Below are 22,790 nucleotides of genomic sequence, written 5' to 3' on the forward strand. Positions count from 1 at the left end.
GAGAAATATAGTGGCATATACGTTCACACAGTCTCAGATGCTCCGCCGTACAAACATGAATCTCTCTGATCATGGGGACCCAGATACAGAATATCTCTAAGACAGGGATTGTCTTTCTAGGGACCCTCAGGGCTGCCTTGACTTCCAGGAGGTTCCTGCTTCCCCTTGATGAGGAAACTCTGGGCCATCTTAGCCCTGGGCAGAGTTAGCCTTGAAAGCCAAGGTGGATACTTCAGTCCACATGGCATCTACAGAAATACTCTTTCTTTCAGGCTTTTTCCTTATGCAAATAGTGTGGTTACATAAAATGTATTCCTCATTCATGGGAAAGGCAATCAAAGATGAGAATGAAGAAAGGGCAGTTCCTATGAACGTGTGGGGCAGACCTCTGCAGATCATGTCTTATACCAATAGCCTTGCTTCTGCTTTATACATGCAGCAGACTTTGGGGGCCACACTTGGCTGTTTAACTTATTGGCACAGCTCTGATGGCCAGCAGCCATTCTTTCCCATATTATTTCTCTCTCTAGCTGTCTGGCATTCCACTCCGCACTCTCTGCTTATTTCACATTTTATTTTTTATTTGTGCGTGCATTTACACGTGTATATTTGTGTGTGTGTATGTTTCCATGCTACATGTATGCAGAGCCCAAGGAGATAATTACATGGAGTCAGATTCCCTGGAGCTGGTGTTGGAGGCAGTCATGAGCCACCTGAAGTGGGTCTGAGAACTGAATTTGGGTCGTCTGTTCCGTTTCCGGAACACTCATATTCACTCAGATTAGCTAGTTAGTTTGTGCATGCGTGTACTATGTACTTTAACACACGTGCATGTGTTAAAGGCTGAGGTTAAAACTGGTGTCTTATTATTGGAGCCACCGAATCTGACGCTTACTGATTTGACTAGCAGCTGGCAAGCCTGTCCCACAGCTCCGATGTTCCATGTGTTGCTGGGCCTGACTTTTTACATGAATGCGGGTGGTGTGAGCTCAGGTCCTCAGTGCATGTTGAACAAGCATGTAATGAACTGGGGCATCTCCTCAGCCCTAGTTCCTAAATTTTTGACGTAATAAAAATATTCCTGACAGGTACCTGACAACGTGCAGTTTTGCTACTTGCGTTCAGGTAAATGGCGGTAAGTGAAGTCGATAGCTACAGAGACCACACTGATTCCCACTCCTGGATCACCCCTGGGAGAAGGCCAGGCTTGTCCACACTGGTCAGGAGTGAGGCAGTGAGGCCTAACCATGTCTAGACCACACCGTGCATCACAGCGTCCTGACGTGACTTGGAAAGGGAAAACTGTGCTTCATTACTGGCTGGAATTGCGTGTCTTTAATTATTGGTGGGACTGATGTTTTCAATTTGTATTTCAATTATGAAGTGTTAGTTTATAGCTCTGCTCATTTTTCAGGCTGATGGGCCGGGCCGAGTTTCCTTACAGAATTTAAAAGCTATTTACACATTAGGTCGGCAGCTTAGTCAATTACATACATCACAGGTATTTTTTTTTTTTGAGTATTTACTATTAACTTTGCATTTTCACCAAGGTTTTTTTTCTAATACAAATCTTATCAATTTTTAAATTTTAATTGAACCCAACAGTCTCTGCCTTTATGAATTATCTCTGTTAAAGGGACATCTCTCCAGAGACTAAGACATCCATGGCTCTCATCCATGTGGCTTTTCGGATTGGGTTTTAAACATCCCTTTTCAAAATGGTTAACCTCACTGTGTGCGTGTGCATGTAGATGTACATGTGCATGTGTGGGTGTGCATGTGTGAGTGTGCATGTAGATGTACATGTGCATGTGTGAGTATGCAAGTGTAGGTGTGCATGTATGTGTGTGCCTGTGTGGGTGTGCATGTGTGTGTGTGCCTGTGTGTGTGTGCCTGTGTGTGTGTGCCTGTGTGTGTGTGTGTGTGTGTGTGTGCGTGTGTGTGTGTGCGTGTGTGTGTGTGCCTGTGTGTGTGTGCCTGTGTGGGTGTGCATGTGTAGGTGTGTATGTGTGAGTGTGCATGTGGAGGCCAGGGATTAATTTCAGGTGCTGTTCCTCAATAGTGGTCCATGCTGTTTTTGGAGACGAGGTTTCTCACTTTAACCTGGGGCTCACTCACTGGCTAGGCTGACTGGCTAGGGATAGCCCAGAGGTCCTCCTTTCTCTACCTTCTCGGCTTTGGGATTGCAGCAGTGAGGCAGACACTGTGTCCTGCTTTGCACACAGGTGCTGGGGGATTGAACTCAGGTCCTCAGGTTTGCAGAGCAAGCATTTCACCCACGGAGGCTCTTCTCCAGGAGCATAATCCCACTGTTTTTAAAATTCTCTTCATGTGACTTCTTCAATGGCGCTAAAATGATACGTTAGTCATGTCATATAGTCTGTTTTTGGCTGTGTACACAGGCGTGTGCACACAGAAGCATCTATTTCTGTACTGTATTCCTGTCGAGTAAAGGATGTTCACTCACCGTTCACTGTCAGCCCATACCGACATTTGGGTATCTTGAGGGTTAGCCTTCTATTTCAACCCCTTAATCCTCCAATCCTCTGCATGCTAATCCTTCCAGATCAGAGGAGTTTGTTTTGTTTGTTTGTTGTTTGTTGTTTGTTGTTTTTATTTTTATTGAAGGCACACATCACAATTATCAGTGATTGTCAGACTCTCATGCCTGGCTTCTACTCCTAGTGTAGAAAACCCAAACCTGTGAGCGTAGGTGCTAGAATTCCTGCTAAACGGCAGAGTGGAGGAACGGCCTCTAGAGATGTGTGAATAAGCACTGGGGTAGAGGCTGTAACAGCCTGCCTCCTGCTGATCTCCATGCCAGCATGTGTACAAACACTGGTCAGATGCATGCACGACCAACGAACTTGTAACTAGCACCCTTGCTTTGAACTTGGACTCCAAAGATTTCACTTGTTCCCTCACAGCTGAGGGAGCGGCAGAAGCTGGGGAGGTAAATGAATGTGTCATCCTCAGAAAGAATAAAGCTGTGTAGACAGGGGCTGCCTCAGAGACTTGGGAGAGATGGTGCTGGGACAACCGATTTATCAACTATGACAACAGCCTGACCTGGCAGGACAGACCTGTAATCCCTGCTATTAGGAAACAAGTTCAAGACCAGCCTGGTTACCTTAGCAAAATCCCCATCTCAAAATAAAACATAAAAAGAGGGGTAGAAAATCTAGCTCCATCATAGGGGTTAATTGAGCATGCCTAGAGTCCCACGTTCAGTTCTTTTTTTTTTTCTTTTTTCTTTTTTTTTTTTTTTGGATCTGGGGTCCGTACCCGGGGCCTTGCGTTTGCTAGGTAAGCGCTCTACCACTGAGCTAAATCCCCAACCCCTCCACGTTCAGTTCTTATCTCTGTGTCAGACTTTTAAAAAAAAATGATAGTATGGACTCCTCTGTGAACTGGCTTCCCAGCTCCATACTGACAAGGGTGTGCTGCCCCCTTACGGGGTGCATTATGCTGGATGGGGTTTGATGGCTGGTCACTAGCAAGACCTGAGAGGTTAGAGCCTCAACGGTACTTACTGAATGGCTTCTGTGATGCAGACAGGCCTGCAGACCCTGCAAGTTTTCTTATTGGTGAGAAAAACCTAGACTAAGCTAAGTTCAGCTGTCACCATGTCCTGATATCTTCATGGAAGTTGCTCTGATCTGGGACTCAGGAGTCCTGGCCACAAGGTCACTTACCCTTGCCATGGGACGTCTCAATAACCCAGGTGCAGTTCAAGTTGTTGGGGTAGAAGTCAGGGAACCCTGGCGACAAGATGGTGCCACTGGAGCCTTGGATGAAGCCACCACAGAGAGCTGTAGGAGTGAAACGGGCAGAGAAAGTCAGAGGGACTCAGCGAGCTCAGCCAACCATCCTTCATGGACGCCCCCAAACCACCAACCTCACTGATGAGTGTTGGGGCGTCAGTGAATCAGGCTCCTGGTCTGTCAGGGCAGGAGAAGAATGTGCTCTCTACCGCCCCCTACTGGTGTGCCTCACCTTCACAGCTGGGAAGGGCACGACTCCACTGGAAATTTGGCTCGCACTCCAGGGGCTCCCCATCGCTTAGCGTGTAGCCCGAGTCACAACTGAAGGTCACCAGAGCACCCACATAGAAGTCGTTTCCATGACGCTGCCCGTTGACGGGGATGCCTGGGTCCAGACAGTGGTCTGACTGCAGTGTAATAGCTGGAAAAGAGAGGCCACAGCTGGGAACAGACAGCATATGATGTCATCAAGGAGGGGCCCCATGTGGCTTATAAAGGGAGGAGGACAGAGCCTTGGTCTACAGAGGCAGAAGTTGCCCAGTTCTCAAGCAGGTTCGCACATTCAGCCCAGGTCTACTCAATGCTCGCTCTGAGGTTAGGCACTATATCAAGGCTTAGTGACAAAGCATGAGTAAGCAAATGACCGCCCTCATGATGCTCTCAAGTCACACCCGTGACACCTTCTAAGGTATTGACATGAGGTTAATCCTCTAAATCGAGGGGACACGAATGGAGAGGATGAGAGAATGCAGGAATGAAGGGGATGCCAACTGACTTCATGTTCGTGCCCAGTCAAACACTTAATCCCACAATGCAGTGTGAGACAGCAGTCAATCATCCGTAGACAGAGGAAGCTGTGAGGGGTGCACAAGGGACCTGGCCTGAAGGTCACGAGCAACTGGGTGCCCGTGACCTGTGAGGAAGGCTGAGAATGATGTTCTAGGGTGGCTAGGGCTGGGCCCGTGGTGGAGTGGTCAGGGGATCTCCCCCCAGTCCAGTCAGTGTGGACGTCTGCCTCTTGGTGCCACCTGCTGCGACTCACTCTCATAGCGGAGCTGGAAGCCGATGTCCGAGTGACTCTTGTCAGTGGAGAAGAGGAGGTAGAGGGAGTTACTGGTGCTGATGAGGAACTGGGGCACCTGGGTCCCATGGTAAACGCCGATCAAAGGCGCTGAGTATGTCCGTCCATCTCGTACTTCCAGGGTGTCATAGTTGACCTCGGTTTTAAACCTACCAAACGATGCAGATGGAGATGTTTTAAGAGACCCAAAGCACAACATTGCCCTGCCTCACCCAGGGCTCCAGGCAACCAGATTTCAGCAGACAGGATAGAATATATACTATATAATTTAATATAATTTGCATACATTTACTAATCATGTGGAAGGACTTCCTCTACTGTGCTTAACTCAACTCTCCCCTCCATCCTAGGAAGTGCACTCTAGAACACGGGCCAGCATCCACCTTAAGATGCAGAGACAAAGGCTTCATGGGATTCAGAATGTTCTAGGCTAGGGGGTTCATCCGCCAAAGCCCTAGGATCAAATCCGGTCTTTGGCTTAGAGAACTGAGACTAGCTTTTACATTTATAATAAAGATGTTTAAAAACCCAAAGAAATAAAGATTGTGCAGCAGAGTCACACGTGGGCAAGTGGCCCGAGGAGCACAGAGTGTTTCCTATGCCACTCTTCAGGGGACAGTGGGCAGACCATGAATTTCATGCCACTGATACTCCATCCGGAGGAGGTCTGGGTTCACATCTGGGAGGCTCCTTTCCCGCCAAGGGGCTTTAGAGCCTGGGAGTGGGGGGAGCACTTGAGCAGGGTTTAGGACGGGGGTTGGGGAGCACTGCTTCCCACGCTGGGGATTTGTGGGCTCTGTCTAAACTTGATGGTGTCTGATGGCGTCTACTTGCCATCTCTCTTTAAGGGGAGAGTAAAGGAAAGGGCTCTGGGGTCCAAGGTGATCACTTACTTGCCTTCCCATCCCCAGCCACAGACTCCCAATACATCAATCAAACTCAAGCGTAAAGCTAGCAGGGCAGTCATCCCCATGTTGTCCACCTTGCTGATGTCTTAGCCTTGGTGCTACACTCCCCCCCCCCATTTTGTCAGCGTGGAGGCATCGTCTTGGCACGCCCCTCCCCCTCGGAGGCTGCGGGCAGGAGCACCTGTCGAATGTAATCTTGATGGGGTATCCAGGCTGCGCTTCGATCACCCAGGCGCAGCTCAGGGCATCCTTGTAGAAGCCAGGCCAGCCTGGAGATAGGATGGTCCCGCTGGGCGAAGTCAGGTGACCGCCACAGGGAGCTGGGGGGGACAGAGGGAGAAAAGCGGATTTGTACAGAGACAAATGAATGGAGAAATAAACAAAAACCCCTCTCTATAAAATGTGTCAGCCAACAAGGACTTGTTTTGTTTTTATGGAAAATTACATAAAGTCTAAACTGTGAGCTTTGCCGACTGGGACCCTTATAGATGTGGCCGGTTACCTCATTTGCAGGTTTATAAAAGGCCTGAAGGAAAAGACTAAAAATTCTTTCAGCAAAGTCTGTTTGTCATTCCAGTGGGGCTAATATTTGGGTCACTGCTGCCTTTTTCTTTGTTCCCAACTCAATTGTCAGGCCTGAGGCGGAGGCCTACTTTCTCCCATCAACACTGGGGAGCGAGTGGCTAGACGTGGGGTCAGCTCAGGGCAGTGTTGCGTCTCTCGACACTGTGAGTACTATGTTATTTGCCTTCTCCAACAGGCAGGCCCAGTATTTAGTGTAGCACCCGACACATAGCTCTGCCTCCATGGTTGCTGGGTAAGAGAGTGGATATGAGGATGGGTGAATGAAGTCTGGGGCAGGTGATTCTGCAAGATGCTGGATGCTTCATCCCACCCTCTGGCTGGCTTTGTCTCACGAAGCAGGTCATTGCCTCCTGCTTAGGATCCTTCCCATGATTCCTTCTTCCAGACACCATGCCTCCTAGCCTGTGATGGCTATCAGAGCCATTGCATACTTCTTCCTTCAGGACCCATGGTGGGTTCCATTGTCATGCTAGGTCACATGACTGCTTTGGCCAATAGGATGAGAGAACATGAACGATGCCTGTCACATCCGTGTGGAAACGTTCGAAGTTAGCATGTGGTTTTCAAAATTTCCCCTTCCAATTCTAGTCAGCAAGGACGTCATGAAGAGGTGCCAATGCTTCCTGGTGCCCTACTCATTGGCTTGCTTTGTTATGCCATCCGAACGCATGCTAATAAAGTTATTACCCTCATCTTACAAAGGAGGTGACCAGGGCCAGGGAGGTTAAGACCCCAGATAAAAGACATTAAGCCAATGAAGTCAGAGCTGAGATTTAACCTGAAGACCTCTGTCTCCAAATCCTCCTGCAGCACAGAGCACACCACTGTCAGACAGACAACTGAGCTGGAGGGGACCCAGCGCTTGCCAGGTGTCGGGGCTTAACGTGGATTATCCTTGTGAAGACTGCAAAGCCACACGACACGTATGTTACTGCCCTCATTCTATGGAAGGGGATTATTGCCCTCAGTCTATAGAAGGGGATTATTGCCTTCATTCTATAGAAGGGGATTACTGCTCTGACTTCTGTGAGTGGAGGCTTAGAGAAATGAGGTAATTGGACGGAGTTTATATAAAACATTAAATCACACGTGTGTATCATCCCTCCTGTACCTCTGGTTTGCAAAATCCAACCATCACCTCACTGAATCATCTCCTTCAGCGCATGTGTGGGCCTCAGGGGCAGGGAGGGCTGTGCCAGCTGCTGTGCCCAGAGGTCTCAAGTAGGTTCTGAGTCTCGTTTCTCATCCATCCCGGGCCCAGCCTCTCTGGGTTGAGGCCGGATGTTGACCCCCCTGCTCAATATCCAGGAAGGCACGGGCCAAAAGCAGAATTGTACCCCCTGGCTGCAGACAGGCACACACAGTCCTATCTCAAATGTAATTCCTTTCTTTGGGGGCCCCCACGCTCTTGTTTTCCTCTGCTCTTCCGTTACTGCTTCAGATGGCTAATCTCCTTTCCAGCACAAGGGATGGCCAGCGGAGCTCTCGGTTCGACCCTGCATTCTGTTACTCGCACAGCCCAGCGTGGTCCCTGACTGGCAGGATGTAGAGAGGGGGAGTCCTAGATGTAGTGTCTCTTTAGCAGTACAACTTCTGGACGTCACTAAGACAGACAGCATTGTCCTTTACGGTTCATCTGAGTAAGTACTAACACTTCGATGCGAATTTAACTTTAAATTTTTTTTTACACTAAATCTATGCAGGCATCTCTATGTGCATGTGAGCACGGATGTCCTGGATTCTGTTTACCTAAAGGAGAGGCAATGTTAAAGTTAAATTAGGGGATAGAGAGATGGCTCAGTGGTTAAGAGTGAGTAGCGCTCCTGCAGAAGATCCGAGTTCAGTTCCCAGCACCCACGAGGGTGGGGGGTGTGGGTGTCAGTTTATAATTACCTCTTAGCTCCAGCTTCAACACCTTCTACTGGGCTCTACAGGTACCTGTGCTCACGGGAACATATCCACACATAGACCTGCACATGTGTATGCACAACTGAGAAGTAAAAATGATGCTTTAAAAAATTAAATTGGTATTAAAGTGTTAGTACCCACTCAGACGAACAATCAGTGAACAGGTAATTGGAGAACGTGGAGTACTCCCCGTGGGTAGGAGGGGTGCGCACAGAGCTTCACTTTCCCTGAATGCACATGGTGTTTCACTTTGTAATTATTTTTTTTTTGGCAGATTTAACTCTGGAACTACATAATCACTTTGCATAATTAAAAATGATTAAATTTGATGTGCAATTTCTAAAATCTTAAACTGAATACAATACTATATTGTGTATTTATGTATAAGAACCAAAAGAGATTTTAAAAGATAGTGATTTGATAGCCTATCCATGTGAGGAAACGAGGATATAAAAAACAGGATGGTGATGATGGTGAAGAAGAAAAAGAAGAAGAGGAAGAAGAAGAAGAGGAGAAAGAGGAGGAAGAGGAGGAGGAAGAAGAAGAAGGGGAGAGGGAGAGGAAAAGAGAGAGGAGAGAGAGAGGGAGAGAGAGGGAGAGGGAGAAGAAGGAGGAGGAGGAGGAGAAGGAGAAGGAGAAGAAGAAGAGGAAGAGGAAGAGGAAGAGGAGGAGGAGGAGGAGAAGAAGGAAGAGGAGGAGGAGGAGAAGGAGAAAGAAGAAGAAGGAGGAGGAGGAGGAAGAGGAGGAAGAGGAGGAGGAGGAGGAGGAGAAGGAGAAGGAAGAGGAAGAGGAGGAGGAGAAGGAGAAAGAAGAAGAAGAAGGAGGAGGAGGAGGAGGAGGAGGAGGAGGAGGAGGAGGAGGAGGAGGCGGTGACGATGACGATGACAATTTGGGGAAGCATGCTGCTGTCTGTGGTACTGTCTTCACTGTTCTGAGAGTTCCGAGTATTCATCACAACATGGGAAGTCACGTTGGTGTTCTGTGGGACTTGCATATTTTGAGCAAGAGTGAAAAGACAGTTGAATATAATATCAAGGAAGTTAAGGTTAAAAGAAGAAAGCTTCGTTATTTGAAATGAAATGAACCCACACACATTTTCTCCGATAAAGCGCTTCTCAGCTGCATTTACCAGAATGGCTCACAGACATGGGGTGAGTCAATAGTAATAAGCACCCTTCAGCATTCTAGATTCTAAACATCAATTTGCTTTAAAAGGTGCCTTAAGAAAAACAACCGATGCTAGGTCAGGGGCAGAAAATGTCAAGAAGAGGCCAGGCCATTCTCAAAATGCTCCTGCTAGCCAGGGAGACAATGTGAACGTCAGAGTGAGAACCTTAAATACACAGTAAATACACAGGACAAATGTGCATCCATTGGCCTCAAATGATGCTTAAAAAGATCCAAACTTCGGAAGGTGTTAGGGAGTTCACTTGGCAAGATACAAACAGTACAAGTATAAAAAAAAAGAAAGTAATTATTTCTTCAATTTTCTCGTTTTGAACTATGTCTTAGCATAAGACGTGCTTCCTTCAGCTTCTAGAAGATGAGACATTTTGTAGTCTCCAGGCTGGGATCACAGACAGCCTCTAGTGTCCCCAAAGAGAGGCAGTAGGACATTATGCTCCTTTAATGGAGACACGAAACCCCACGTAATAAATGGTCTGGCAATTAAAAGAAAGGAATCCAAGTCTGATTAAGTATCCAGATCTCAGTGCCACTTAAAGAAATACAAGGGAGAAGGGACCTTGTTAACCAGCCACCCTGGGAAGCAATTGGCAGGATTCAGAATGCAAGGGGCAAGGGGACAGCTCAGTCGAATGCCTGCTGTGCATCAGGGGGACCTGAGTTTGAGCCCCAGCCCACTCATCAAAAGCTGAGTGGATTAGTGGGACTTTGCTGGCCAGCTAACCCAGCCCAGGTACCAGTGGAATGTTCTGTCCAGTGAAATGGGTGGACAGCTCTTGAGAAATAACATCTGACCTCTGGTGTGTGCGAGACTGTGTTAAAAAAAAAACAAAAACAACCAAACACAAGGTATATGGCTCCTGAAAAACACATGAGGCTGTCTTCCTCTGTGTGTGTGTGTGTGTGTGTGTGTACACATACATATATACACATGAACCCACACCCATGCACGCACACACATCTGCACCCTCACACTCATATGCATGCACATGCACCTCCATACACCCTGTCATGTCCACACCAATCCAGAGTGCAAGAGAGGTCTTAAGAAATGTCAGGGGGCAGGAACAGACTCCCTGAGATTGATGAATGACCTGAGACCTGTCGTCACACACGTGTGTGCACTGGAAAGCCACTTTGAAGCTCTTAATACAGCCGTTCTTTTTTCTTTTCGAGATAATCATAGAAATGTAGCAGACTTTTCCTAGGGATGCACAACCTCATGCTGGAAGTCCCTCCCGGAGCAGTGTAGCGGCAGCTGGGAGACAACTGGGCACGTAACCCAAGCATAGTCGACTAGAAAATGGTACTCAAGGCTGAGAGGGGAGGAAGGCTCCTATCCTGATTAGGGGGTAAGGCTCAGGAACTGAGCAGAGGAGAGCATCTGGGCCTAACCCAGTGCTTGGCACAAGGAAGATGCTTGACGAACGTGTGTGAAGGAATGAAATCCTGGTTGTAAGCTCGGTCACTTGGACAGGAGGCTCCTCCCACATTCAAGGATCAGCTTTTGACACAGTGGCTGGGGATCCGAACTCATGTCCTGCTTCTATGTCAAGGGCTTTACTGCCTGAGACATCTTTCCAGCGGCTGCAGCAAGTTCTTAAAAAACTTCCCCATGGGAAATGAGCTTTACCTTTTTAAAAAAAATATATTACACTTTGACATGATTTGAAACTTTCCTGATAGCCTGTTTTAGCAATTGAATTATGAAAGTATTCACTAGAGCTCGCTGGTCTCTCTCTCTCTCTCTCTCTCTCTCTCTCTCTCTCTCTCTCTCTCTCTCTCTCTTTTCAACACAGTTCTGTGGGCCAGAATGTTTTCCTGCATCCAGTTTGAGAGTCTTTGTTTTTAATGGGGAGTTTAATTGCCTTAGTTGTCATAACCAATGCATGTGTCTCGCCGCTGTCACCTCTTTATGCTCTCCGGTGCCTAGACTTGTCTTCCGTGACGGACAAGATGCTTCCTTTTGTTTTAATTTCCTACTGGGAAGTGAAAAATAGAAACCCTGCTTTTTGTTCTCGTTGGGAATACTTTGAAGTCTTTCATGAAGACGTCTGATATTGTAGTCTCTGTAGCGATATAATTCTAAAAGGACAGCCCAGGATCTGGGAGTGGATTCTGGCACCGTCGAGAAAAATGGGAGGGTGCTGGGCAGGCGACTGTGTTCCTGTGCACCAATCGGGAAAATAACTAAACCTGCCTTCTGGGGGCTGCTGCTAGGCTGCAATTGGGTGACACCCAGCCAACATTTGTCACACAAGGGTGTGGCTATTTGGATTCTTTTTTTTTGAAGGACAGAGAAGGCAGAGATGACCAGGAGAGGTATCAAGGTACTTCTAGGGAGTAGCCTCCTGTACCTGGAAACATTTCTTAGGACATTTCTGACTTTTTAACACACACAGCTACAGCCACATCTGGCCTAGCCACTCAGGTGCTGCCCACGGCTGCTTTTGAGTGGCAGCGAGAGAGCTGAGGAGGGAGCCTTCTTAGGTGTCCACGAGGTTGAAAATATCCCCTCTCTGGACCTTTGAGGAAAGCTTTGTCCACTCCTGCAGGTGACGACCTTCCTCCTTTCCAAATTTAGAAGCTATTCCCTTCCTACCTTGTCCTATTACAGTCGCTCCAAACTGGAGAGGGTCTCAGAATACATCCCAGGAACATCTAAACGACCATTAGAGGCTTCATTTAGTTGTCCACCAGGTGGGGACACTTAATTAAAAAATACCCAGAAAAAAAAATAGAGACAAAGATGCTGACCAAGAAGCTGGGGCCTCACCAAGTACAGACAGACAGAAAGAAGGAGCCAGGTGAGGAGGGTGACTCTCCCTCTCCAACTCTAAGATTGTAATGTTACTGTTCTCAAACATACCCTGATCTCATTGGCCTGATAAAGAAGCGGTAAAAATCAAATTCAAATTTAATACCAACTGCCATCCATACTGAGCATCCTCCGACTGCCAGCCATGCTTACAGCAACCCAGCTGGAAGGTTCCTGAATCATCTGTGCTTTACCCTGGGGCAGCTGAGGCACAGAAGCGCCTGATGGCTTCCCTAGCGTGACCTGTTTGGCTATAAGGTGGGGAGAAGAGGTCAGCCAATGACACCTTTCTCATGGGGGCATGTGGCTGGTTACGAATTCATTCACTCATTCATTCATCCACTCATTCATTCGCTCACTCACTCATTCATCAAGCAGCATTGATTGTGGATCAAGTGTCATACACTCTGCAGGTTTAAGGCTGCGAGCCAGGATGGTGTTCTAACTTCCGGGAGCTCGAACACCAATGGGAGCTCAGCAAATGCTTAGGAATGCTTGTTTTACGCTTGCTGTGACCCTCCAAAGATGGCTAACTTTTATCATCCTCCCATTTCATTTCTGCTTTATAGTTGGAAAACTGGAGGCCCAAAAGAGAAGCAGCTCATCCAGTAGCCTCTGGATGGCCCATCCTATCTCACACACCTGTTTGTGAGGTAGGAGGCAAAGCCCTCTCAAAGGCCCTTCCCCTTCATCCTCCCCAGGCCTCTCACTCGTGGGGTGAGCTTTGGGTAAGCAGGCAGGTCTTTGCGGTCTCCATCCTGTGTCTATCACAGATGGGAAGAGGAAGCTTTCTGTTCTCTAAGCCACATCCCTTTGCCTGTCCAAACAGCACCGTTGGCCTTAATGTACCTTTAGGACATGAGAGTCTCACTGAGCACGGATTCTGTGCCAGGCGCTGTGCTTGGCACACAGATTTGACATGATCCCTATCCCTGGGAGGCATAATCTGTGTTTGAAATCTCTGCCGCCAGCTGGACCAAACGCTGGCCTGAGAAGTTTCGAAACTGCCCTGAGACACAAGGCAGGGCTGGACAGATGTTCTAACAAGCCTGGCACTTGCTAAGAGACATGTGTCTTTCAGTTGGCCTGCTCTACGTCACCTAGAGAGTGACTGTAGGATATCAAGGCAGGGTTTAACAGGGGGCACAGCTGACAGAGCAGGGAGAGCCCAGGAGGAATGACCAATGTGGAGGGAAGGACAGCAGCCAGCCTTGAAAGACCTGTGTGTGTGGGGGGGTGGGGTTTGGGGGCTCTATGGGCTCATCGGGACAATAACTGGAAACCCAGCTCCTCGTGGCTGTCCTATTGTGAGCTCTGAGCTGATAGTCCAGAAGGAGTCTTTTCCCACTTTAATTTCTGGTCACAATTCAAGTTCCCTGGCAAGGCGATCCCATTAGGTCTCTCATCCCACTATGAGAGAAAGAAGATGCCCCGGGTCGTGGGAGGAGAAGATGGGTGAATGCAGAGATGGACCACAGTGGTTGTAGCTTGCCCCGGCCTCTCAGACTGACAGCCGCTGCCCTAGCCCAGGGGCGCTCACCTTCACAACGGAGCACGGCGCTGTTCCACACCACGCTGCCCTCCTTCAGAACACAGGTGATGGTCTCAGAGCCCTGCGTCCCGAGGAAACCTTCGTCGCATAGGAAGGAGATGGAGCTGCCTAGCTGCAGGCTGTCACCAAACCGCTTGCCGTTAACTGGAACGCCAGGATCCGGACACTCGTTATGTCGGAAGGCTGAGGAAGGGGATGTCCAGGCCATGGTTAGACTGAGGTGGTATACAATTGGGCCACCAACAGTCAGAGTCGGACCTCCATGCTTCCTCAGGAACTTGGCATGCTGACAAAGATGCTGGGTGTCCCAGTACCTGGGACCCTGTGGTCATGGCAGACAGAACCCGCTGGGCACAAAGCGGGCACAGATTAAACTTGATTTTCAGGCGGTCTGAACATTCTAAGGGATGCTGACAGATTGGGCAGTGAACTGTGTTTCTCATGGTAACTAATTACATCACATCAAAATTCTATCATGGAGATACGATTATTCTCTTTTACCAGAGGGGAAACTTAGGCTATGTGTGTACTTAAAGAGTCAGACCTGTCTTTTCAGTGTCACATCCATTCTGTGCTTTCCAAGTTTCAGAGGGTTAAGTGGTTAAGGGATCATGTACACTGCGTGGGGAGCTGGCTCCCAGTCTTGTGACGCTAATAGACACCATGCATCATAAAGTAGGTGCCCTAGAATTAGCCCCGTCAGAAGCCATGGCCTCCATGTCCTTGCCTCATGCCAGGGCTGCTTCTCACTCTGCCAGGCGACTGATAATGCGGTGAGTGAGCCAGGAGAGAGCGAGAGAGCGAGAGAGCGAGAGAGCGAGAGAAAAAGAGGGGCGGAACCCTGAGTGGTGATGAACCTTGCCTCTCATTAGCATGTGGTCCTGGACCTTTTTATATCATGTGACTGAGCCTCAGTTTCCTTACTTATAAAGAGTATTCCATAGCTCTCTGGTCATTCAGAGACAGAAATAGAAAGACTGTTGGTAAGAACATGATGGACAAGGGTTTAATGACATCCTGTATTCCCTGAGCCTGAGTCCCCATCCTCCAAGGGACACCCCCTCCCTGCATGAAAGGAAACCCTTTCCCCCACCTTCTCTAACAAGCACATTCCTGGTCTTCCTGCACCAGATGTTGTCTGGGAAGCCAGGGCTCATGTATGCTCCAGCTGTTCTAAGGATCGTGCTAGGCTCCACGGCTGCATGGGAGTGCACCATATTGGAGAGGCTGGTCTCCAGGCCTCCCTCTGACATGACGACTGAACACAGGCAGGGCTGAAACTCCACATAAGCCTAGATTCCATCTCCCACCCGTCTTCATTAGGAACTAGGACCATGACATTGACATTGAGAGCTGACTGGAGCTTGAGGCTTGGAAGTCAAAACCCTATCAGTCATGTATATATGTGTATATGTATGTATATGTGTGTATAGATGTATGTATGTGTATATATATGTATATATGCATGTATATATATTCTATGTATGTGTATGTATATACATACATACATACACATGCGCACCGTGTATGCATACATCTCTGCATGAATGTGTATATACTTACATGTCAATGGTTCGATGCTCTTTCCAACATCAGTGAGCATGCAAAGGGATGGGAAGGTGAATGACGCATGCTCCTCTCTAGGCCTCGTGGCCAACAGTTGATGGCTATGAGGACAGAGAAGCTAATGGCCAGAGCCACCAGTGTCACACCAGCATGCTCAGAAGAACACCCTCTGCTTCCTTCTGTCCCTAGGTCACTGGGACAGGAACCTGCTGGTGACAAGGTACCACAGGACGGTTGAATGTTTCCAGTGAATCTGTTGCCTGTAGCATGGGTGGTGATAGGATGGGGCTTTAGCTTGGGTTACAAATGGCCTATCCCACAGCATCTAAAGTCAGTGAGACAAGGAGCAAGGTGTCTGTGACAAGTGTGGCAGCGGGCATTGGGAGGAGAGCATGAGACGGATGAGCAACCAAAGAGCATCCCCCGCTCCCCCCCTCTCTGTGTGTGTGTGTGTGTGTGTGTGTGTGTGTGTGTGTGTGTCTGTCTGTCTGTCTGTCTGTCTGTGTAGGAATCTCAAATAGAGCCTGAATTTCTCAGTCATGGCCAAGTTCACCAGGGTTATTGTTTCCTGTGTCCTCATATTGGATTATTGCTCTCTGGAAGCTTTCTGTCCAAGGTCCTGCCTATCTCCATGTCCACTGAACTCAGGAGACACAGAAATAAGAAAAACATGACTGCTTAACTTCAGGTTACTTCTGGACAGTGGGCTCAGGATAGAAGCTGAGGGGACAACTTCCAGACTGGCCCTGGGAAGGACTGTGGGAAGGTGAGAAATGACTTATGAGCAGCTGCAATAGGCCTGCAGGAAAGGTCATGGAAGCATAGCTCAAGGCCTTTGCTTCTTCTCTGATTACGGCAATGGGGCCCAGGCAAGGCAAACTGTGGAAAGGCAGTAGTCAACAGGAAGCAGCACTGGGGGATTTGGGATTAGGGGTGCAGAACTGCTGAGAGAACCTGAGTGTAGGGACATTTTTTGAGAGTTCTGGAATGTTGGATTCTTTAAAAAATACGATAAGAATAGGCTTTCATTTTAATCCCAGGCGTGGGGCTATGGGGCTGCTTTGGGCTCTAGTAGAGGTGTGGTTTTGCCAGCTGTAGACAGTTTCTCTGTGTGATGTGTGGAGTTCTGGGAACGTTTCAGAGGGTTTATAAATGCTAGAGCCCCACTAGGCAGCATGGGTGGTTATTGGTCATTTAGGGAGGTTGGTTGTAGTTTGTTAGTAGCTGTGGTCCAAGAAGAAACAAAAGGAAAGTAGATTCAGGGCGCTCTCTCTCTGTCTCTCTCTGTCTCTCTCTGTCTCTCTCTGTCTCTCTGTCTCTCTCTGTCTCTCTCTGTCTCTCTGTCTCTGTCTCTGTCTCTCTCTCTCTCTCTCTCTCCCATCTAGTGTTAAGGGGTGAAACTAGGGGGACAAAGGGTGAGAAAAAGAAGAACCCGCAAATTAGCAAAGACGAGTTATATCCGAGGAACTTCCCTAGAGCCTCTCTGCTTCGAGCTGGGAGGAGGAGGTGGGGAAATCTGGACTTCTTTATGCCCTTTGAGACAGCTAAGGAAATAAATGCTTACAGGCTGTGACACCTCAGAAATGAGTAGCTGGTCCACCAGATAGTTCTGTGCTTCTTCCCGGAAACTGGGAACTCTATGTGTGACCCAGCAGCAGGACATGCTTTGGACCTGGTCTACTGCATTGATGATCCTTCATAGGAACACCTTTGAGCACTCTCTCTCTCAGTAGAAGGAGTACGTACAGTCAACTCACTGGTCAATGATGTCACCAGTGATGCTGGTGACAGGGGGGAACACTTACTGGTAAAGGTGATGTTGAAGCCCCTCTTCCCTGTGGAGTGGTCAGTCTGGAACTCTAGTCGGGCCACATGGCCACTGCTGGTTATGGAGGAGGGGAGCTGATTTCCCGAGAAGGTACCAAGGACCGGGGCCTCAGCAGTGGCTCCGTCTTTAATGACCAGGAAATCAAACTGAGGCTCCACGTCAATGTCATTGAAGGCCAGGTGGATGCGGCTCTCCGGCCGGGCCAGGATAAGCCAGACACAGTGAAGATGATTTCCATAGTCTTCAGGGTAGTTGGGAGACAGGACAATCCCAGAGGGACTGGTGAAGTTGAAGAAGCAGGAAACTGAAACAGAAGAGCGATGGAAGTGAGGAGGTATCCGCCGTATTTTGGAGGGGCCACTGAGGGCTGACATTGGAAACATTTTCTTAGCCTTCAGGGAAACAGAAAGAATGAACGACTCCAGGGTTGGGCTGGACTGGCTGGGCTAGGTGGGAGGCATGCTGGGTTCCATGCTGGGCATAGCACTGAAGTGCCCCTTTGGCAAGAGCAGATATAGCAGAGTTGGTTTTCTATTAGTCTCCCTTCTTTCCATATGCCCATCCTAGGCAGCTTTCACTGCCCTTGGTCCCTTGTTCTGGGGAAGAAATCGCCATTCAAGCCAATGTGAAGAAATGCAGCCCCTGACCATTCTCAGCTTGCTTTGTGGTAGAAGAAAAGGACATGGCTTACTGATACAGGGGTGACAATCCCCCAACAGAGAGAGAGGATCCACATCCATCTCTTTTCCCCAAATGTCTTTGATGGGAGACGATTCACACCAGACCCATAAGGACTCTAACCCCTTCAAACTACAGCCACACTGCCCATGAGCACCATCTTTCAGAGGCCAAGGCCTTTGAAGAACAGGGTAAGGGACCTGTGACAGGGACCTGTCATCACTGTACTCTGAGGGTCGACTCTTCGGGAAGCCTTGAGCCATCCTCATGCCAATTCCCAACAGACCCTACAGGGAGCTTGAGGGAGAACACCACGATGCATGGAGAAGCAAAACCAGCATACCGAGCTGATGTGTAGAAGGGAAATAAGAGGGAGAGACACCAGAACTGCAATAGCTCTGTTCGGCTACGGGGAACATCTCATTATTGACGAGAACTCTTTCCGTTACTCTAGGACTGCTCCCCAAGTCAAGCCAAGAGTGCACTCAGAGGATTCAGGTAGGAACCACTGCGAAGATGTAGGGCCCGGCACGAGAGAAAGCACTAAGCAAGACCCTAAAACTCAACCCACTGAGGCTGTATGGGAGCTCACACATGCGCCCATTGCACGCTGCCGATTCAAGTTGACGCAATCCTTTGGGAAGGGAGTGCGTGATTTCTTATTAAGAGTTGCAGACCACTAGAACACTCCCGGCTCACAATCTCTAGGAATGAATTCAAAGGGAAACGAGGCACCGGAGCAAAGATGTTGATGGTGACATAATTCTATCCCAGAGGAAAAATGCCAACCACCTATATGTCAGTCCAATAAAGGGAAGAAAATTACAGCCTTTAATGTGGCGCGGTGTGAAGGCCATCATTAAATTGATAAATACGGCCCTGTGGAAAGAGTGCTAACTATCGTTTTAAGTAAAATAGTAGGTCATAAAATTATATGCGTACTCTTGATGATAGTTATTAAATGCTTGTTTATATATGGGCAAAGATTGGACAGGAGCCCCCAAATAAGAGCTGCATTGGGGTTGTAGGTTTCTGGGTGACTTCTTTCCGAATGAGATTACCTTTAATTTTTTGTGTGGCTGTAATAGTGACACAGGCTCCCTGTAAACACACAGCGCTGTGAGGAGAGAAAGCTGAGCACAAGCCACTGTGTAAGTCCCCCTTTAGCGCTGATAGTTATGCGCAATGTTAATGGAATGGATACTCCAGGGTTAGGGAGGTGGCTGAGCTGGTGAGGTGACCTCAGAAAGACTGGAACTCGGTCCCCAGCTCGGTCCCCAGCTCGGTCCCCGTGAAAGGCAGGGTATGGTAGGTATGCGTTTAGAGTCCCAGCGCTGGGATGGTGAAGAGAGGCTACCTCTGGGGTTTGCTGGCCAGCCAACCTAGCCTCGTCAGTGAGATCCAGGTTTCCAGGGAGAGACCCTACCTCAAATGGCAAGGAGGGTGGCACCTGAAGAAAGATACTGAAGTTTGGCCTCTGGCCTCCTTGCACATGAACATGAACACCCACCCACCCACACATACACAGCCATGCAGGACTATGCAACTACAGAAACAAACACGTGCATGCATTCCCACATATACACACTCCCACACTCCCACACAATACGGATAACTTGGATGGCTATATCTGGGTTGCTGGCACAAGCCTTTAGTCCCAGCACTTGGGAGGCAGAGGCTGGTGGATCTCTGAGTTTGGAGCCAGCCTGGTCTATGGAGTGAGTTCCAGGATAACCGGGGCTACACAGAGAAAGTTTGTCTCAAAAAACAAACACAACTGAAAACAAAAAGAAAAGTAAAAGAAAATCATTTTTTTTTTTGCTAAACTTAAAAGAAAACAAACACGCAGGGAATATGAACCCCTGTTTCATACTGGTTCTGTCTGTCCCACCCACGGTCTTTCTGAAGGGAGTATTCCCTTTTCCAGCTTCTGCTGGAAGCTCTCTGATTCAATTCAGCAGCAGCAATGGCAAAAGGCTCAGACCCTAAGATCTAGCCAGTTCGTTCTTGCATTATTGCTTACATATAGAAAGAACTGAGGCAAGGGGAGAGAAGGACATAGAGACACTTTTAGGGAGTGCAAGATAAAGTTGACGCTAGTGACTATTATATATTATCGAGCATTTGCTAAGTATAGACAGTGTTCTAACTATTTCCATTGCAGACTCAGTCTAACTATCACAGTAACACCACAGGGTAGTTACTACCTACCATTGACCTCATTTAAAAATGAAGACACTGGGACACAGAGAGTGTAAGTGGCTTGCCAAGGGCACAGTAACTCGTGAATGGCAGTGCCAAGTTTCAGTCCAAGCATTCTGCCCCCAGGAAGAAAGCTCACCCCTTCACATTGTCTCCCAGCAGGAAACAAAGAATGTCCACGGGGTCTGAGTCTGCCCACGGAGTCCTTAAAGAGGCTCCTCACATCTGCAGATCTGCTGTGTACCCAGACATGCTGACAGCACTAAAGAAGGCTCAAGAGGGATGTCCATGCTGGCTTGAGATTTCACTGAGTCCAGATGGAGCATCATACAAATGATATCCAAGGGTAAGGACCTTCAGGACAGACAGGAGACAGCCTGTAGTACAGTCTAAGATGGACTGAAGACAAAGACACCATGATTTCTAACTAAACATGTGCGTGGAATGGATCTGATGTGAGAATTTAATTCCTAGCACTCGAACCCAGCACCCCCACGTGGGCATCACCACTCCAGCATGGCCACAACAATGCTGGCATCAGCACACTGGTATCACCACACCAGCACTCGAATCATTTGTCTTCCTGTGCAAAGGAACCATTTGCCTTGTTTCCCCCGTGGTGCTGGGACGTGAACCCAGAACCCCTTACATGCCAGACAGTCATTCAACCACCGAGCTACACCCCTAGGCCTTGACGGGTACCATTTGGGACCCTGAGAGCAGTTATACATGACACCTTTGCATCTCTGGCCAATCATCTTGTCACTTGATCAGCACATTGTAGACTTGCCCTCTTCATCCTAACACATTAACCCCCCAGGAGATACTTCTGAGAGCAGAAATCTTTCCCACTCAATCCTTTGGAACTTCTAATGGCTCTCATAGCATCTGGAACACAGTAGTTGCTCAATTAATGCTTCCTGAATGAATCAATGAGCATGATACACCCTGAAAAGACAGTGATATGCAGATGCCAAGCTAACAGGATATCCCGTTCCAAAACTCAGGCAACCGAATTAACCAAACTCTGTAGAAATGGATGGATATTTGAGTCAACTCCGGATCCTAAGGAAAATAATGTGGAGTGACCCTCCAGGCACTTCTCTGAGACATGGTACAGATGTGGACTCAAGTAACGTAGGATGTGATCCAGTCAGACTGTTAGAGCCAAGATGACTGGAAACTGCTCTCAGATAACAAAGGTTTCAGGGAACAGAGTATTCATATGAATGTCATAAAATGCCACTTGGAGGTTGTTGGGTTTCTTTTTTTCCTCTATCTAACAAAGAGATGAATCAAAATGAAGAATTCAAGTAACAGAAAGGTGTGGTTCATAAAAAATAAAAAGTCGGCAAGGAACAAATACAGTAATGAATCTGGATAACTGCTGTGAAGGTGGTTGTAAAATGGGACGTGAGTGTAACAAATGTTCCTTGGAAGAGAACACATGCAATATCATTCCAGTCAGAACCCTGGGGTAAAATATTTCAGATTCTACTGATATCATGGGGAAAGGTGGAGGGAGGAGATATGCTAATTTCCTCATCTTGCAAGAAAGTCTGTTTTATAGTTTCTGTGGTTAATTAGAGAAATATAGGTTAGAGCATGTATTTAAAGATGTTAAGTGTAATCAGTAATAGAATATGAAGTAGCTTATCTTCAAAATTACCAAAAGGGGAGAAAGCAAAGCAGTCAATTTAGAAAGAAAAAAAAATAACCAGTAAAATTCAAAGGAAAAATCCGTGGATGTTTAAGAAGAGGACATGCAAAGCAGGATGCTTTAAAAGGAAGACAGGATGTAATTTATAACAACAAATGCATACAGGCTCGTCTGCTGGTAAAACAAATCCCTCAAATGGGGATGAGACACACAGCTGGGACAAAGCAAGCCTGAACAGTTGACCAACGGCCACTCAGCCTTCACTCTGGAGAGAGGGTTCAAGTTCACCACTGCTTGGGTCCCCAAATATTCCTATTTAGTTGGTGAAAGGGGCCCAGACATTAGGGTGCTCTTTAACAGCCAGGGGCAAGAAGTTCTAGGGTCTGGAGGAATGGCACAGTGAGCAAAATGCCTCCAATGCGAGGGCAAGACTTGAGATCCCAGCTCCCACGGACAAGCCAGGCGCAGAAGGTGCAGGTCGGTTGGTACGTCCAGCACTAGGGGTAGGGGTGGGCAGAGCCCTGAAGCTCATTGGCTGGCCAGCCTAGACCGAACAAGGAACTTCAGGTTCAGTGAGAGGTGCTGCCTCAAAAATAAGGCAGATAGTGATGGAGGAAAACACCTGAGGTTGACCTCTGGCCTTTGTATGTGTGTGTACCTGAATATAACACATATACCACACATACACCTCACACACATATACACCTCACACACATACACCACACACACCCACACACCATATGCAGACACGTATCATACGTACATACACAGCACATATATATCTCACACACATACATCACATATACACCTCACCCCACATTCCCCCCCACACACACATATACACACACACCTACACAAACATACACACAGAATGAGAGAGCATGAGAGAGAGCGAGAGAGCTTTAAATTTAACACTCAACTCTCTGCTATTATGTTACTCCTGACTCTTGGTCCTTCTTTAAGGTCAAGAGCTTTCTGGAAAGCTCTCAAGACATTTCTTCTTGCACTCTGAGAGAGCCGGGGCTGATTAACTGGCACTGCTGAGAGCAAGGATG

At 47.9% G+C, this 22,790-nt stretch overlaps 1 protein-coding gene across 1 annotated transcript in view; it reads right to left on the reverse strand.

The window, feature by feature from the left end:
* Csmd2 (CUB and Sushi multiple domains 2) overlaps positions 1-22,790 on the reverse strand; it is a 569,599-nt gene that overhangs the window by 173,873 nt on the left and 372,936 nt on the right. The window contains exons 14-19 of the mRNA XM_032897562.1: positions 17,173-17,499; positions 13,790-13,984; positions 5,935-6,073; positions 4,807-4,994; positions 3,997-4,185; positions 3,696-3,812 (exon numbers count right to left, since the gene is read on the reverse strand). Of these exons, the coding sequence (XP_032753453.1) occupies positions 3,696-3,812; positions 3,997-4,185; positions 4,807-4,994; positions 5,935-6,073; positions 13,790-13,984; positions 17,173-17,499 (1,155 nt within the window). The remainder of the gene's footprint in view (positions 1-3,695; positions 3,813-3,996; positions 4,186-4,806; positions 4,995-5,934; positions 6,074-13,789; positions 13,985-17,172; positions 17,500-22,790) is intronic.

The sequence above is a fragment of the Rattus rattus genome, chromosome 1 (genome assembly GCF_011064425.1).
Source record: "Rattus rattus isolate New Zealand chromosome 1, Rrattus_CSIRO_v1, whole genome shotgun sequence".
NCBI lineage: Eukaryota > Metazoa > Chordata > Mammalia > Rodentia > Muridae > Rattus > Rattus rattus.